The sequence below is a fragment of the Microtus ochrogaster genome, chromosome 7 (assembly GCF_000317375.1).
Source record: "Microtus ochrogaster isolate Prairie Vole_2 chromosome 7, MicOch1.0, whole genome shotgun sequence".
NCBI classification, from domain to species: Eukaryota; Metazoa; Chordata; class Mammalia; order Rodentia; family Cricetidae; genus Microtus; species Microtus ochrogaster.
This window is the reverse complement of record NC_022014.1, coordinates 26,646,426-26,663,012: the sequence shown is the minus strand read 5'-3', so window position 1 is coordinate 26,663,012 and position 16,587 is coordinate 26,646,426. Positions and strand designations below refer to the sequence as shown.

The following is a 16,587-nucleotide window of genomic DNA, read 5'->3' as shown; positions in this document are numbered from 1 at the left end:
TCTCTCTCTCTCTCTCTCTCTCTCTCTCTCTCTCACACACACACACACACACACGGGGATGGGGAGTAAGTTAAAAATTTTAAAGAAAAAGTGCCAAAATACTCCACAGCAGGATGGCTCCAGTGTCCCTCTATGTGATAAAGTGTTGAAGAAGGTCAGTTTGGTAGCTATAGCATAGTGGGAACATTTCCAGTGAAATTCCAAGCCAATAAAAGCAAAACAGCAAAGGGGCAGGGTTCCAGCTGTGTGTGCTTAGATGCCAACTTTATAGTATATATGCATATCACAAAAACAGGAAGAAAAAATATTAACATCGTTATGGAGAATTTGAAACCCTTTCTGTGCCTGTTATGATATATAAATAAGATTTCAGGTATTGAAAGAAAAGCTACATATCTTAAAGATCTCCATTTCCCTAGGCTTTGTAACATAACCAGTCATGTTCAGCAGGACAGAATTCTCTGCCCGCTAGACTCAGGGACCATCCCATAGATCCCTATGCTCTCAGGGCCCCAATTATGATGGCTGTAAAGTCATGAGAGAAGCCTTACCTTCCTCAGTCTGGCTGCTGAAGTTGAACTTGGGCTTCTGTGAAGGTACAATGAAAAGCAAGATGGCCACAAAGATGGCCACTGTGGCATCAGTGACATAACTATGTAGGGAAGCACACGTAGGAACTCAGTGACAGACATACGACAAATTTGACCCGACCCACAGTTCTGTGTCTAAATGCTCCTTTAGGCGGAAATGGGCTCTGTTAGGTATGAAAACCAGAGGCCCCAAAAGCAAGGTTAGGAGTGGGTGGGAGACTGAGTCTGGCTAGAACCAACTACCAACTTGAAAAACTTGACTACCAACTTGGGGTGATCACCCACCCCCCCAGAGTCTCATTCCCTGCCCACCCCCCACCAGCCTACACTGCATCATAAGTGAACTTCCTCATTTCCTAACCAGGAGATTTAGACTTCTGGATTCACTGGAGCTCACAGACTCCTCGGCTAAGCCGAGTAACTGAGATGGAGTAGCCAGCTGCAGGCAGCCACCTCCCGGCTCGTGTCCTCTGTCTTTGCCAGGATAGTCACGCCTCAACCTTTCTTATATGCGGTCCACCAAAGCCAGGGAGAATCCACATGTGTTCCCACCCACTAAGCTTGCAAGTAACCTTGCTGCCTCTTAGAGAGGTTCTAAAGAAAGATAAGAAAGTAAGATGGCAGAAACCACGGCTCTAAGGGACCTACTCCAGTCCGATAAACTATACCAGGGCTCTGGTCACCCTGCTAACCAAGCATTTTTAGTTCAGCCCTCTGAGGGACATGCGAGAGGCACAAAAACAAAGGCATCTGCAACTTTCACCATCAAGATTGACCGAAGAAAAACAAAGCCCATGGGATGTCCCTCTAAAGCCCAGCTCCAGAACATAGGGCCCAAGGTGCACCCTCCTGTTGCTGCCTGTTACTGAGAGCAGCGGCATTTATATAGCAGATCCTAAACTAAGGCCTTCCTCTACAACGACTTACTTGGTTTTTCCACTGACCCAGGCAATGGAGAGCCAGCCAGGCATGAAGCCGGGGTCTCGGGAGAACCAGAGGATGATGAGCAGAACGAAACAGAAGAGCACATTGCATTCGGCGTAGGACAAGGGCCCCAGCTTCCTGTACTCCTCCTGCAGCACCTTGCAGGCAACCTTCTCGTTGTTCCTCTTCTTCTTTAGCCCACAGCAGATGCAAGATGCTTTAAGTCTAGACCACGTAAGGATGAGAGGCTAGCAGGGCAGATGGAATGACTAAGGGGCAGCTGAGCTAGAGTCTGGCCTCGCCAGCTCACAGCAGAATGCTGGGTCCTGAGGGGCCAGCCCTCCCTCTTTCCTCCTCTGATTTTCATCTGCTTCCCCATCCTCCCAGATCATCTCAGGGAGAGACTGTTGAAAGGTAGAGGCTGAAGACCCAGAGCACAACCCCAGGAACACCTCCAAAGCTGGGGGTGAGGTGGCACAAAGGGGGGGTAGCACCACCGCAGCCAGGTCGGAGGGACAGCAGTAGATGGAAAGGAGAGGTTACGAGGATGAGTGGGGGGATAGTGTGAATCGTGTTCCTCAGCAGAGCTGATGGAGCTGTTAGCAGAGGGAAGACTGACTGTGCTCCAGAGTCCCCAGGGAGAGGGCTAGGGGAAGTTCTATAGCCTGCAGGATCTCACAGCACCCTCACACGATCCCCAAGCTTTCCTCTTCCCACCACAGCCTGCAACTGCCTTCCACGGTGCTGGGATCTTGCCCCCATCATGAACAGTTCTGGAAGGTTGGAGAAAGCAGAGGGCCCTGACAGAATTGGCCAGATGGATGTAGACCAGACAGGGTATAGGTAGAGGTGTAGGATTAAGGACTCAGGAGACCACGGTAGGCGGCAGCTATGGCTGAGACAGGAAGGAAGCCAGCCTAGGCTCTACTTTGGGATGGTCCCTTCAGGGTGTTCCATTGGCAGATGGGCCTTCCAGAGTGGCTTACATGGCCTCTTAGGGAGGTGCTGGCTTGAAGTGGCTGGAAGGAGGGGAATTTTTGGAGAAAGGCGATTGGCCTGCATGGAGCGGGTGTAACTGGGGCCAGTAAAGAATAAAAGGCAAGCCCCAGGTTCTTCTCAGTGGTGTGTTCCACATATGTCCCACCTCTGTTGGTCTCAAAGCAGTAGAGCACAGCCAAGAGCATTGTCCCTGGGGAGCTCTCCCCTCCAGAACCCTTCCAGGGCCCAGCACAAAATTCACTGGAGGGTTGGGTTGAATGAAAGTGTTTGGTGCCCACAGCCATGCTGGATGTGAACCACCTTTGAGGGCAATGTCAGTACCAGGGGTATGGCTGACCCCCAAGGACACTAGGTCATCAGGACTTAAGGCAGCAGTGAGACCCCTGTGTCTGCAGAAGCAGCTGGAACCTCCATGCCGAACTGGGGAAGGCCTCCCTCAGAAGGACCTCAAGTGTGGGGATGGCTCTGCTGTCACGGGTGGGGACCTCTCTGCCATCACTGGCCCCAGAGTCTATGCTCTTCCAAGCATGGACCTGCCACTGCTTGCCATCTAGAGACTTCAGGGCTGTTCTGAGGACTCCTGTATTCCAGGATAAGGGGTGGGCCTAGCATGGGACAGGCAGTGAGAAGCCTGGGCCTAGCTGGTGCTGATGAAACATTCCTGGTTCACAGACTGTGGGGCCATGCAGAGTGTTCCGTCTTCTGATGCTGGCCCCCACTGGGGTGACACTAAACCTCCTGACCCTTGTTCAGTTTAACTGGGCACCTTTTCCTCTGGGCTCATTTCATCTGGTGGCCACTGGCTCCTGTGGACAGCCTGGAGTTGGGTTAGGGACCACAGTGTCCTTGTGCAGAAGAATGGCCTCCTTATGGTGCATCACAGTGAACTGGGTATGCTCCAGAGCCACAGAGAGCGAGAGGATCCCTGGGTCCACCGTGCCCGCTGGGTGGGCACCAGAGGGAAGAGCTCTTAGAAGGGACACTTGTCCCATTTTCTGCTGAGGCTGGCTGGGATGCTTGAGTGGAAGCCAGCTGAAACAGGCCATGTCCCTCTTAGTGGTCCTGGGTGAAGGTCGGTCACTGCCCTTTAACTCAAGCAAGACAGGCTTTCTCCCACGACCTTAGTACAGCTACCCATCTTCAGACAAGAATCTTAAAGCTTGATCAAGACACAAGGGACAGTAGAGGCACCTTCTTTGACTGGGAAACTTGATTCTTGTCTTCACCAGACCTGGTCCAGGAGGCCACAGATGTGTGGGGAGATTACCAGGCAGGGTGTGGCCTAAGACAGTGGACCACTGCCATTTCTGCTGAGCTGTTTGTTCTCTGCCTTATGGGTCTGGAATGGAAACTAGGCTACGTGTGAGCCAGGCCGCCCTTAGTGTCTGAGTTAGAGTGGCATGTCAAGGAGGTCTGGGGTAGAAGAAAGGCCTGCTTCTCTACTGCCTGCAGCCAGAAGTCCTGATATATTCAGGTGCTGTTCAGGCTTCTCATGCCTTCAGAGCAGTAGAAGCTGTACAGAGCTGGATGGAACCATAGCTGGGTTGTCCCTAAGCTTTCAGGGCCCTGGCGTCAGTGGCTAGCTGGGAGACCGGTGGTGCTCTGAAAGTCTCGATGCCCAGCCAGCTCCCTCTACATACTTAACCTTCTGGTTTTAGGTTAAACGGCCATAAGTAGTCCTAACACCAGGAGAGCAACCCTTGGCACGACCTCTGGAGTTGACTCACTGGACTCCAGTCTCAAGCCTACCACTTCCATGCTGTACAACTTGGCATGGGTGATATAACCTCTCCAGTTGTTGTATCTGTATATTGGCAATAACTATACTAGCACTTACTACCCAGGTTGCTGAGAAGATTATTCATTCATAAATGTTTAGTACTTAATATAGTGCCTGACATGCGATGTGTCTCTCTTTCTCTTTCCTTCCTCCTCTTTCTTTTTCCTTCCTTCCTTCTTTTGTTTTGTCAGTGCTGATGATGGAATCCAGAGCCTTGTACCATGCAAATACTCTGGGCCCTTGGGAATTTGTCTGTTTGTTACATTTATCTGTGTGTGTGCATGTATATGTGTGTATGTGTGCATGTGTGTGTGCATGTGTATTGTGTGTATGTGTGTATGCATGTGTATGTGTGCATGTGCGCATGTGTGTATGCATGTGTATGTGTGTATGTGCGCATGTGTGTTTATGCATGTGTATGTGTGTATGTGCGCATGTGTGTTTATGCATGTGTATGTGTGTATGTGCTCATGTATGTGTGCATGTGTATGTATGTATGTGCGCATGTGTGTATGTGCGTGTGCACATGCTACAGCACAAGTATGGAAGACAGAGGACAACTTGTAGGATCAGTTCTCTCCCACCATCTGAGTATGGGGAATGGAACTCAGATCATCAGGCTTGACAGCAAGTGCCTTTATCCACTGACCCCCTGGGCCATTGCTGGCCCTGTGTTTTCATCAAGATCTAACTATGTAGTTCAGGCTAGTCTGGAACTCACGATTCTCCTATGTCAGACTCCTGAAGGCCTGGATTACAGGCTTGTCCACTACACCTGATAGTCACTTTAACTCCTTTGCTTCACGAGGCAACACAGATGTCAACCTGCAGCAGGTTCAAGGGACCCTCTGGATCAGCCCACTGGATGGATATGAGTGAATAGCAGGACTTAGTCCTGGTGCATATTCAAGGAGCTGAGCGAAGGGGGCTGCTGTCAGTGCTTCCCTTTGGAGGTGGGGGAGTCTGGACATGGGGGAGTTGGTTGGAGGGGAACCCTGCTCGATGCTAGTAAGTGATGTTGCAATTGCTCTGAATTTTGTGGAAATGGTTCCTCTTTCAGAAGAAAACAGATTTTTTTCAAATGCCCTACTTCCCCAGTGAAGTCACAGGTTCCTAGACCTTTTGTCTTTCTACCAAGTCTCCTCTGTGGAGTCAGAGATACCTAGCTTTTTCTGGGTCGAAGTTCCCTGGCAGCTCCTCACTTTCTTCCCTCCCAGGGTGGCATAGTCACCTTCGTGCCACTGGTAAATTTATGTCCTTTAAAACCACAACTTAGCTAGGCACAGGGGGAAGCAGAGGCAGGCAGATCTCCAGGACAGCCAGGGCTGCACAGAGAAACCCTGTGTCGGGGGTGGGGGCATAGCTCTCTGTCAGCCTCATGTCATAGTTTCCCTCCAAAGTCTAACTGCATCAGAGGTGACTCTGGGTGAACTTGACAGTGCTGGGAATAGGAAGGTAAACTTTCCAGGCTTGGCACATTGCTGAGAACACCACAGGCATGCAGTGAAGGTCTGAGCTTAGACTAACTCGGATTGTGTAAAGAGAACCCCTAGACCCATGTGGCCAAGGTAATGAGCCCAGCTGTGTTGGCTTGGCATGTGGAGACAGCCTTCTCTTTCAATTACCTTAACCTACATAGGTGGCACACCTGTTCTTGCTCCCTGGGCTAGGAGACATGGAGGAGTCTGAGGGGCCCTGCTTCACAGGGAAGAGGTGGCCCTGGAGCTCGAGGACAGGTGTGAAAGCATAGTACTGTGATACACCCAGTGGTGGCTCGGAGGAACAGAAGAGGGGGAAAGCCGGGAAAGGGGCAGCCCTTGAGCTGGCTTTTAGTGCTGGGGAGGTGAGCAGGCAGAAGGTAGGAAGTCTCCCTCTTGGGCTGAAGGAACAACACACGCAGAGGTCCAGCAAGCCTCCAGACCTGATGAGGATGCGAGAGCAAGCCAGCAGGTCAGGCTGGAGAAAGAGCGCCTGGTGGGAGAACTTTGCAGGCTGAGGGCTTGGTACAGGGGTCTGGCATCCTCAATGCTAGCCTGAGAGCAGCCCACACTTACTTGGGTCTCATGTAAAAGCACTGGAGCCACAGCCAGGCCAGCACCAGCATCACCAGCATGTTGGGGAAGGCAAATCCAAACCAAGATGCAAAATTCATGGCGTCTTTACTGTCAGGAAACAATCTGAAAGGAGAAACGCTGCTCTGTACCTCCACGGCCATGCTGAGCTGTGGGGAGCAGGTCAGGCAGATGAACCCCGAGAGATGGATGGGTCTGACCACTGGCCACGTGAGCCTGGGGTCCAGACATCAGAGTCCATCATTGTCTGGGACCCCAGAACATGGACTCAGCAGGAGATAAGACTGAAGAATGAATGACTAGGGACACTTCTGTGGGTACAGACCCTGCTGAAGGTCTCATGCAAGCACAGCCCAAGTCCCCGGAAAAGCACACCTTTGCCACTCACACTCATGATCTGGCTGACAGCTCCAGGGAGCGTACTGATGCCTCTGAAACCTCACTCTGTGTGTTTCTGCAGGGACTTCCCTGTCGACAGCAAATCTTAAACATTCCTCAGGGTGGGGGCGGTGTTCTCCACTCCCTGCCTTCCTCCCAACCCAGGCTCTGCCTCCCTAAGCTCTCTTCTAGCCCTATTAGCTAGAACTTGCCCCACACAGCCCAGACAGGCTGGTTTATTGTTTGTTTGTTTGAGTAGAATTTAAGGGAAAGTCCTAGACCTGTGATCACAGAAAAGATCCTAGTTATTGATTCTCAAGTTTTTGACTTAGTCTGGCTGCTACCCTGTCTGCCACTCTCTCCTTCACAACTCAGTTCCAGTGCCAGCTGCCCTCTCAGCCCCTGTCCAGAGCTCCTGTCTACACAAAAGAGGCACCTCCTCCTTTTTGTTCCTTACCATTATAATTTGTACACACTTCAATTAACACATTTTTTTGCCAGCTGCCTGAAGATCCCTGTAGCTGGCACCCCCAGCCGACCATGAAAAGCCTATGATGGAGCCCAGACTTCTTCCCCCTTCATGATCTTCCAAGCCCACCCTGCACAGGGCAGAGCCCATGCATGGGACCCTCACAGCTTATGTCCCTTTGCAGTCAAAGACGGGCACTTCAGAGCTACTCTTGTAGTGCTCCCGAGGTCTCCGGAGGGAATATGGTGAAGGAGACGGCAAAGCCCCTACTCTCTGTGCCATCTGTAGACCCTGAAGATCACAGGACCCTGGCCATGATCAGCCAATGTAAGTGAGCTGGGAGGGGCTCTTTTAGAGCCATCTGCTCTCTGTGAATTCAACTCGCTGCCATTTCCTAAGATGTTAGCTCAGAGTCCAGATCACATGCTCTGTCTGAGACAGAAGCCCAGAGTCACTTTTAAGAAGTTGGATTTGTCCCATGGCAGAAAGCAGCCTTGCCTGTGAGCTCCGGGATGTCATGTCCATTCCCTGAGAAGACTCTTAGTGGGTGCAGGAATGTGGGGACACAGAGACTCTATGGGTTCATCTTCCTACCCTACTAGACTGATGGCTCCAGGGCCAAGACAGGAGGAAAAGAGAGCCGAGTAAGCACCTCCAGCCTCAGAAACCCACGGTGATGTCTCCTAAAGGCACAGTCATGACTCACTCCTGCATCTGGCCCAGGAGCACCACGTTGGGTCCTGTCCCGGTCAAGGTGGCCGTACCCCCGATGCTGGCTGCATAGCACACACATAGGTTCATAGCCTTGTACATGTTCTTTGTGTCTTCATCCTCTTGCTTCTGCACACTGAGTTCTTCAAATATCACCTGGTTTCCTAGGGTGGACAAGGAGCTATTAGCCAAGTCAGTTTTGAGAGCCACCTAGTCATCTGAAGCTCTTTACTCTGCTATTAATGTAAAGTCAGGCGTGCACCTGGCCAGGTGCACATGTATTCCTTAGCTTCAGCCCCCAAATCACAGTCAGGTCCCATCTGCCTTTCCACAATCCCTTCGCATGGCTTCCCTGGGTATTACCTTCATGTACTTGCCAAGCCCAGAAACTTAAGGCATGTATTTCTATTTCCTGGATCCTTCCTGTGTGCTGCTCAAGCCACTCCCTGCATCCAAGGGTGTCTCGGTCTACCTCCGACGCCTCTCCTCCTAGTGAAGTCCTCCCTCTCTGAGCTGCCATGCTGCCCAGCCTGCCTAAGGCTTCTCCTTGAGCAGATGACTCAGGTGAGTGTGCCCACTTAGGTTATCCCACGGAGCTCCACAAGAATCAGTGGTCAGACTGTGCCTGTTCACTCTCATGTTGCCAGGACCTCACCCAGGCCCTAGAAACCAGGCAGTAGCCACAGTTCCTGGGAAGAATAGGGACTGGGCAGAGGGTGAAGCAGACCCTATCCTGCATCTTCTAAGTTGTGGGTCTAGTAGGAAGCAAACACCGAGACCTGTGGGAGTGCAGCCAGGGGTGACCTGCACAAGGAGAGCCAAGAAGAGAGCCCCAATGAAAATAAGAGTAGGAAGGGTGAGGAGCATTGATCAGGTACTCAAAGATTCCTGAAGGAATTATCAAATGGGTAGTCAATGCTTTTTATCGTGGTACCAGTTAGGATCTCTGGTTAAATAATGCAGTGTTCTAAGCTTGAGTAAAGGATCTTCCTTTTATGTGATAGCCAAAACCCAAATACTAATAAGCAAACTATCTCCCTGTTTCTTCCCTCGATGCGTGTTAAAGGAAAGGCACAGGGAGACTGAGAGGAGGGAGGTAGTCATAGCATCTGGTAACGAAAGGCAAGGCCACGGTTGCAGTAACTAAGCCAGTGCGTACCTGGAAACTCACTGGCCTTGTCCTTGTCAGACAGCTCCAGTGTCTCCTGGCAGGTATCCACAGCTACATTTGTGACTACTATTTGCTCCAGCATGGCCTCCAGAATGGGCACCATCATGGCTGTGGTGGCAGTGTTGCTGATCCACATGGACAGGAAGGCCGTGACGGACATAAAGCCCAGCATCAACCTGCAGAGGAGGGGCAGAGAAGGAGGCCAGAGGCCCTTGTGCCCTACCCACCGCATCCCGGGGCACAGCTAGGAGCTGGAGCCACCCTTCCTGCCAACTCCAGACCCGGTGTCCAAACATGCGGTGGCAGTTTGAGCGGCTCTCTTCCCATCCTTGTCTTTCTTCTTCCCTTCCCTCCTTCTTCATGACAGCTAACTTTCGTTGTCAGCTTGACTGGGTTAAGGGAAGTCAAGAACACTTCCAAATGTGATCATGAAGGACAGACCATGAGATCATGAGGGCTCAGGCCTAATGAACAGAGTAAACCCTCGATGGATTTATAATGTGCTGGCCTCATTGGGAGGTGGTAAGACGTAAGAAGAAGAGCCCATGACCTAGCCAGCCGTGTGGTCGGAGCCCAGTCAGTGGTACAGACATGAGTTTCATCATTTGGAGAAGTCCTTAAGTCCAATGAGAAAGTGGTCGGTTCCTCCCATATCATTGTGTCCCTACAACACCGCAGGGCATACGGTGGATAACAGAAGAATTGGGGGTGAGGAGGATTGGATAAAAACACATTATATGAACATATGAAGTTCTCAAATAATAAAAAAGAGGTGGGACCTCATTGGAAGAAGTATTCACTGGGGCTTGTCCTGGTGGTGTATCTTGCCAGGACCTCTGGCTCCTGGCTCCCTCTCTTGTTTCCTGTCTGTTGTAGGGGAATTTCTGCTACCACACGCTTCCACCGCCATGATATTCTGCTCAGGTATAGAAGACCAGCCACAGACTGGTCACCATCCAAAGCTAAAAGCTCAAGTCCATCTTTCTTCCTTTAAGTTCTTCCTTTTAGGAATTTGGTCACAGACGTGAGAAGAGTAGCTATAGATTCCCCCCTTCCCCTCCTCTCACAGACATTGCTGATGTCTATATACTGCTGGCTGTGGGGTCAGAAGGAGACCTCGAACTCAGCTGCGGTTCTAGCAAACTCCCATTTAGCAGGGAAGTTTGCCTTAGCAAGACCCAGGGTGTGGTAGAGCAGCCCCACATGAAGTTAGAGTAGCTTTCCGCATAGATCTAGAAGATTCCCACTGTCTTACATAGAGCCTCTCCTCTCCTAAATCGCAAAGATTAAAGCAGAATCATTCTGTCCGACCCGGAGACCAAGCCTCCCCCTTCCCCTTGGATGTTTGACTCTGTCACACTCCACCCTCCAGGGGCCAGAGAAAGAAGGTGTACTTACTGTGAGGGCTTGGTCCCCACAAAGAGCAGCATTCTCAGGGCAATTCTCTTGTGAAGTTTCCAGCGCTCCACAGCCGAGGCCACAATCAGGCTGCCCACAAACAGCATGTTGGTGTCCTTCATGTACTGGACACACACCTGGAGGGTGGCAGAGGCGTCAGGGTAATCCCTAGTCACACACTACTTCAGTCCAAAGCTGCTACCCAAGTCACCTAGACAGCCGAGCAAGGCAGATGGCGATTTTAAAGGTAGCGCGGGGTGGTCTGTCTGCACACTCGTCCTTGAGAGATCCACCACTGAACCTCTAGGCCTTGGGAGTTCAGAGGGGCTCAGAGAAGGGGGTGGGTACAGGGGAGGACCGCGAGCTGCCAGTCCTTGTTCAGCTTACTCACCTGTTTGGAGTCCAGTACCTTCAAAAGGGGGAAGAGCAAGACGGGCATGAGGGAGGTAACAGCCACTGGGATGACGTCGGTGCACCAGTAGACGGCCATGAGGATGATGACGTAGGCACACCTGACAAACTGAAGAGACAGTTCTGAGGCCTGGAAGGCTGCACTCTGCATCCCAGCTTCATAGGGGGCGGTGGGGAGGCGGGATGCCTGTGTGGTGGAGGTGCCTTGGTCCCGGGCAGCGTGGCTCCCCAAGGCTCAGGACAGACAAGGCGAGTCAGGCTGTCCCTAAGTCTAACCTGTCTCTGCCCACCTCTTTCCTGCTGTGTTGTCCGAGCACCGCAATAAAGCAAACAAATGTTTTCAGAGGAAGATTGCACCCCAAAATGGCCCAGGACACCTCTCTATCCAATGAAGTAGGGTTTCCCAGGCCTACACACTGACATTTGGGGGGGGGGAGACAAGTCCTCAGTGTGGGGGTCTGTTCTCTAGACAGTGGGATATTTAGCATCACCTTGTCCTCTGTCCAACAGACAGTGGTTGCATTCTCTATAGAGATCAAAAAGCTATCTCCATAATCTCTATACTTCCTGCTGTGGGCAGGAGAGACCGTTGAAGGACTTCAGGGACTGCCATCCCAAAGCTGGCCCAAAATGATGATTATTTTGAACTGACAGAAAGTAGAAGACAATAGATTCTGGATGAGATTCTACTCTGAAGCTGTCCGTCTGCTTAAAGTTGGGCTCAGCCAATAAGAAGCAGCTGTCTCCGATCCCTTCTCTGAGTCTTCATTAACTAACTCACAAGGCAGTAAGGAAGATGAAGCCCCAGAAGGGCGTGGCAGGGCATGCCTGTAATCCCAGCCTCTAGAAGCTGAGGTAGAAGGACATTTGTTAAGTCTGAGGTCAGTTTGGCTTATACAGGGAGCTGCAGGACATCTGGAACTACAAAGCAAGACTAAACAATAACAACAAAAAGCCACTAGTCACATAAAAGCCAAAAACCGCCAAATCTGTCAACATACCTTAGGGACACTTGTCACATCCCATTGCCCTCCATCTCAGGCACTATTTCATTGTCTGTTCTGTGGGACCCAATAGACTTATCTCTGGCCACTCTTTGTTTCTTTAAACTAATAGGATTGCCCTAAAAATCATTTAGTACTCCCCTAAAACCTCCCACAGTCCCATGGTTCCCCTCCTCTCTGGAACAGGGTATGTGAGCTTCGGAGTCGCTATGGGCTTGTGGGGAGGGATTCATCTCCTGTGGGTAACAAAGCTCTTTCCTCCTCGTTCATCAGTCCGTGATCAGAGAGCCAAGAGGGGCATTCCCTTTCTCCCTCATAGGATAGATGCTGGGTGAAAGCCACTGGGGTGAGCTCCAGGGATGGGTGGTAGTGGAGGTTCCTTCTGGGCATGGGTAATAAAAAAAAAGGTATGTTGCAGAAAAGTTTTAAGTAATAATGCTGAAAGCCGGCCTGTGTTGTCATGGTACAGCAATTCTAAACAATGTCATTCACAAGTCTCCTCCCCTCTTCCAATCCTGGTTCCTCCTTGAGCTCATGTCCCATCCTTATCTGTAAATTACAGAGTGTGTGACAACCAGAAACTCCTTTCTTCTCTGAATTCAGACTGTAGATGCTCTATGACTGTTTTCGCTGCCCCTCGAAGAGGAGGGAACACAGGGCTGACGGCCTCGTCTCCATCCACTAGCAGGGAATCAAGGAGAGGTCTCGCCCCTGAATAATCCATCAACCCACTCGGCACACCCTGATCTAGATTCTCGCAGTGTCAGAGAAGCGTGCAGAGTAGGAAAGAGAAGTTGGAAAAGTCAGAGGGTGGCCATGCAGGAGAGAAAGCTCAGACTGGAAAGTGCTTCCCATGCAAGCATGGGGACCTGAACTTGGTTTCTAGAACAAATCAAAACCCCAGCTGTGTCACACACGCGTACCAGCACACAGAATGTGCAGACAGGCCAGCCTAGCCTATATGGCCAAATTCAGGTCTCAAGAAGCAAAGTAGATGGCAGGTGAGGAGACAAAGCCTGATGTTGATCTCTGACCTCCCAATACACAAGCACACACATACGCACACACACATAAACACAAATGTCTAGGGAGGAAGTAGTCTGGAAAGGCAACAGAAGCTGAGATGGAGGTAGGCACTGGGGTTTAAAAGCCAGCGCTCAGCACAGAGGGTTCGCTCACTGAGGGGTTCAGGAGGCACCCCATGCACAGTGGAATCAGCCAGGGCTGAGGGTTCATCAGACAGCACTCACACATCAGTCACCAAGGGGAGTGTTCTTATCCCTGTGCCCTTAGGTGATTGACATCGTTATTGTCAACTAAGGCAAAGTGATGCGGCTATGACATCATTATGTGATATAATCTGAGCCACAATTGTAGTCCAGTGTTGAATAAAATGACCTGATATTGCTCATTACACATTGCATAATAAAAATGAAGTAGGCAAAACTCCCCCCATGTGTGTGTGTAATAAAGTAGGCAAAACTCCCCCCCCCATGTGTGTGTGTGTATGCGTGCGTGCAAGACAAGAGATCAATTGATTGGTATTTGGAGAGTTGTCCATTAAGACATTAATAATAGGGCGATCAGGGTACCTTATTTTACTTTATACTCAATATTTTATACTTGTGAAAATAAGAGTTTCTTACAAGCTTAACAAAATAAGTGATTAAACTTGTCACCAGTTTTTGTTTTTTTTAATGAGTATTAAAAGCAGAGGAGAACTCGGAGAAAGGGTAGGAAAAGTGGATGAGAGAGGAGGCCCGGAAAGGAGCAAGGCGAAGAGAAGAAGATCCCCTGGAGAGGGACCATGAGCCACAGGAGGCAGCGTGTCCTGGGAGTCATCATCGGGTTGGGGCGATGGTGCTCAGGCTGCCCCGGGGTGGGGTCTGGCTGACTTTCTCTCGCTCCTGTGAGTGTTGTGTATCTCTGGGCTTTCTTGCACAATGAAGGTAACATGGTGACTGGGGGCAGGGTGCTCTTTGGTGGTGATCAAAGCAGTGGCGCAGAGGGTGAAAACAGAAAGCCAGGGCCCGGGCTCTCGGTACCTAATCCAGTTTGAGGGAAGGTGCTGGGGAGACAGCTTTTGGAGATCACTGTGATCTCCCAGCCCTCCAGTCTTCATTCCAAGGGCATATACACATACACCGCAGATGGGAACCTGATTCCACTATTTATATTCTCTGTGTATGTGTCTCTCTCTGTGTGTCTCTGTCTCTGTCTCTCTCTCTCTCCGTCTTTCCCCCCATGTATGTACCCGGGATAAAGTGGGGTCCTAGTTATACTTTCCTCTACCAGGAAGGTCAACCAAGCAACTATAATTATTCCAGGGAACATCACTCCCCATCAACAGAGCTAAAATCACAGCCTTCTGGCCTAGCTGCCTCCCACGGACAAGAACAGTCCCAGATCTCTGCGGATGCTCACAGTGTGACTACCTAAGAGCCATCACTGTTGACCTGCTCTCCTTGGCCCATGTGGAGACTCTGCACAGCACGTTCCCTTCCTGCATCCTAGGAACCAGAATGATCCCCTTTTACTCACAAAGTGTCTAAATCCAATCACTTCATTGTACCACCCATCAAAGCTCCCAGACCCAGAGAGCACGGGGTCTGTCAAGTGAATAGCGCAGGCATCTGAGTGCACGCCTCTCCTCTCAAAACATCCCCTGAAGAGTCCCACTGTTTCCCAAACCTGCCTGTGGAGGGGAAGCAGGATTCGAGCAAGGTTTCCTGTCTGGGCTGGGAGTGAAAGGGCTGAAAGAAGGGATGGAGGAAGGAGCAGCCAGCAGCCACAAAAGGCTTCAAAGAGCTGTGGCCCCGCCAAACTGGCTGCACACAGCCTAAGAGAGTCGGGCCAGGGCTCCCGCCCCTTCTCTGCCCTGCAGCCAAGACCATTCATTCTCTCCCTTCCTCCCAGGAGCATTAGGAGGACAGGGCATGGGACGCAGCTTCCCTGCAACCCAGTGCCATGCCACCCAAGGCGTGAGCTCTGGGAACGTGTCCCGCCTCCTGCCACAGCCACAGCAGGCACTGGGCAGTGGAGACCAAGCCCCACCTGCGGTTCAGGCTGCAGCAGGATTTGGACTCTGAGTGGCTTCCTTGGTTTCAGAGCTGGAAAGAAATAGAAATCATGGATGGGGAAACTGATCCTCAAAAATCAGGATCATAATGGGGCAGAGGCAGGACCACATAGGTGATGCTACTTTTGTAGGTCCTTAACTGAAGGCATCTACAGCTGGTGAATGTCTGTTCCCTAGAGAGGAGACAGTCAGTAAAGTCCAGCCCTCTGAGTCCCTGCTGGCTCGAGCATCATCTTTGAGCTGGGATAGTGCTGGTTGTGGATTCTTGGGGGGAAGATTCGGAATCAGAGCCTAAGCCTGTGGCGGGTTCTGTGTGGTTCAGATCTGTCCTAACTTCCAGGTCTCCGTGTTTGCTCGAAAGGTTCTTGAGCCCTACAGTCGGTGCGCTCTAGGATGTGTTCACCTTCGTCCCTCAGATACTTTGCAGGGCACCTCCCATCTGGTGCCCGAAGCATCTGAGCACGCACCCCAGGGGAGCTTGTCCCCGCATGGGGGAATCCGTACGTTCCAGCTCAGCATTCCCGGGTTCCGTGCCCGTTATTGCACTGGGCACCCGGGTTCCGCCGGGCTGCCCAGACACGCAACTGACCTTGTCAGGTACCAGAATGATGAGTGGTAGCAGCAGGATCGGGGTGAAGAACAAAATCACGAAGGACTTGAACTTGGTCACATAAGTCTTCGCCGAAGCCATCGCGGGGAAGGGAAGCAGACTGGCGGGAGAGAAGATTGAGAGGCAGCTAGAAGCTCCGCGAGCTTTAAAAGGGGCCGCGCCGTCCCACCGGACTGGGGGCGGCTACAACTCCGCCCCCCATGGCGGGCCCTCCCTGCGGTCCCGGGGCGGAGCCACCCCTCGGGGTCTGTGGGGAGCGTCTAACCCGGGACTCTGCCACCCTGTGGCCGAGAGAGGCGTCTGCAGAGTCCAGTGTTTGGCAACAGCCCTCTATGGAGGAACTGGACCCTGGCACCTCAGGGCTCGCCGAGCCCTTAGGCGTTGCTCTGGACGCCGGCACTACGTAGGGTGTGCAGGTCTTTCTGCCAGCTTAAACTTGAGGATCATTTCTGTACCCGCACCTGCTCTCTCCTAGGCTTCGAAGGGTCCCAGATGAAAAGCTCCACTGGCCTGTAGGTTTCTCAGGCTTCTCTCTCCAAAGCTCTCTCCTTCTCATCCCGATCCCGGAGGGATGTCTCTTAGAGGCGGTGGCTGAGCCCTGCGCCACCGCTGTCCCCTCACCCCCAGGATCCTCTGGCTTCCCCTTTGCGTTAGCCCTTCTCTAGACACAGAACCCATTTCACCCCTCGTGCCCTCTCCCACCCAGCGCATCCTGAGCGCTCTACGGGGACCGCTAAGAAGGCGGTCACTGTCCTCGCAGTCCGAACGACTTTCGCCCTCCAGCGGATGCGCGTGCGCAGCTGGCGGGCTCAGCTCTAGGAGCCAGCAGCTGCTACTGACCACGTGAGGAACACCTAGCAAGTGCCATTTTATGGAGGGAGATGGGGTAAAGAAAAAGGGACATAACCCTGCCAACTTGAAAAAAGCGTTGATTCATTCATTCTTTCTTTCTTTCTTTCTTTCTTTCTCTTTCATTCGTTCATTCATCCTG

At 51.6% G+C, this 16,587-nt stretch overlaps 1 protein-coding gene across 1 annotated transcript in view; it reads right to left on the bottom strand.

Annotated features, from left to right (window-relative positions):
• Positions 1-16,242, bottom strand: part of Slc13a5 (solute carrier family 13 member 5) — a 24,991-nt gene extending 8,749 nt beyond the window's left edge. The window contains exons 1-9 of the mRNA XM_005349631.3: positions 16,058-16,242; positions 15,576-15,696; positions 10,884-11,012; positions 10,493-10,629; positions 9,083-9,270; positions 7,919-8,087; positions 6,348-6,470; positions 1,518-1,739; positions 552-652 (exon numbers count right to left, since the gene is read on the bottom strand). Of these exons, the coding sequence (XP_005349688.1) occupies positions 552-652; positions 1,518-1,739; positions 6,348-6,470; positions 7,919-8,087; positions 9,083-9,270; positions 10,493-10,629; positions 10,884-11,012; positions 15,576-15,696; positions 16,058-16,152 (1,285 nt within the window). The 5' untranslated portion in view covers positions 16,153-16,242. The remainder of the gene's footprint in view (positions 1-551; positions 653-1,517; positions 1,740-6,347; positions 6,471-7,918; positions 8,088-9,082; positions 9,271-10,492; positions 10,630-10,883; positions 11,013-15,575; positions 15,697-16,057) is intronic.
• Between the last annotated feature and the right edge of the window lie 345 nt (positions 16,243-16,587).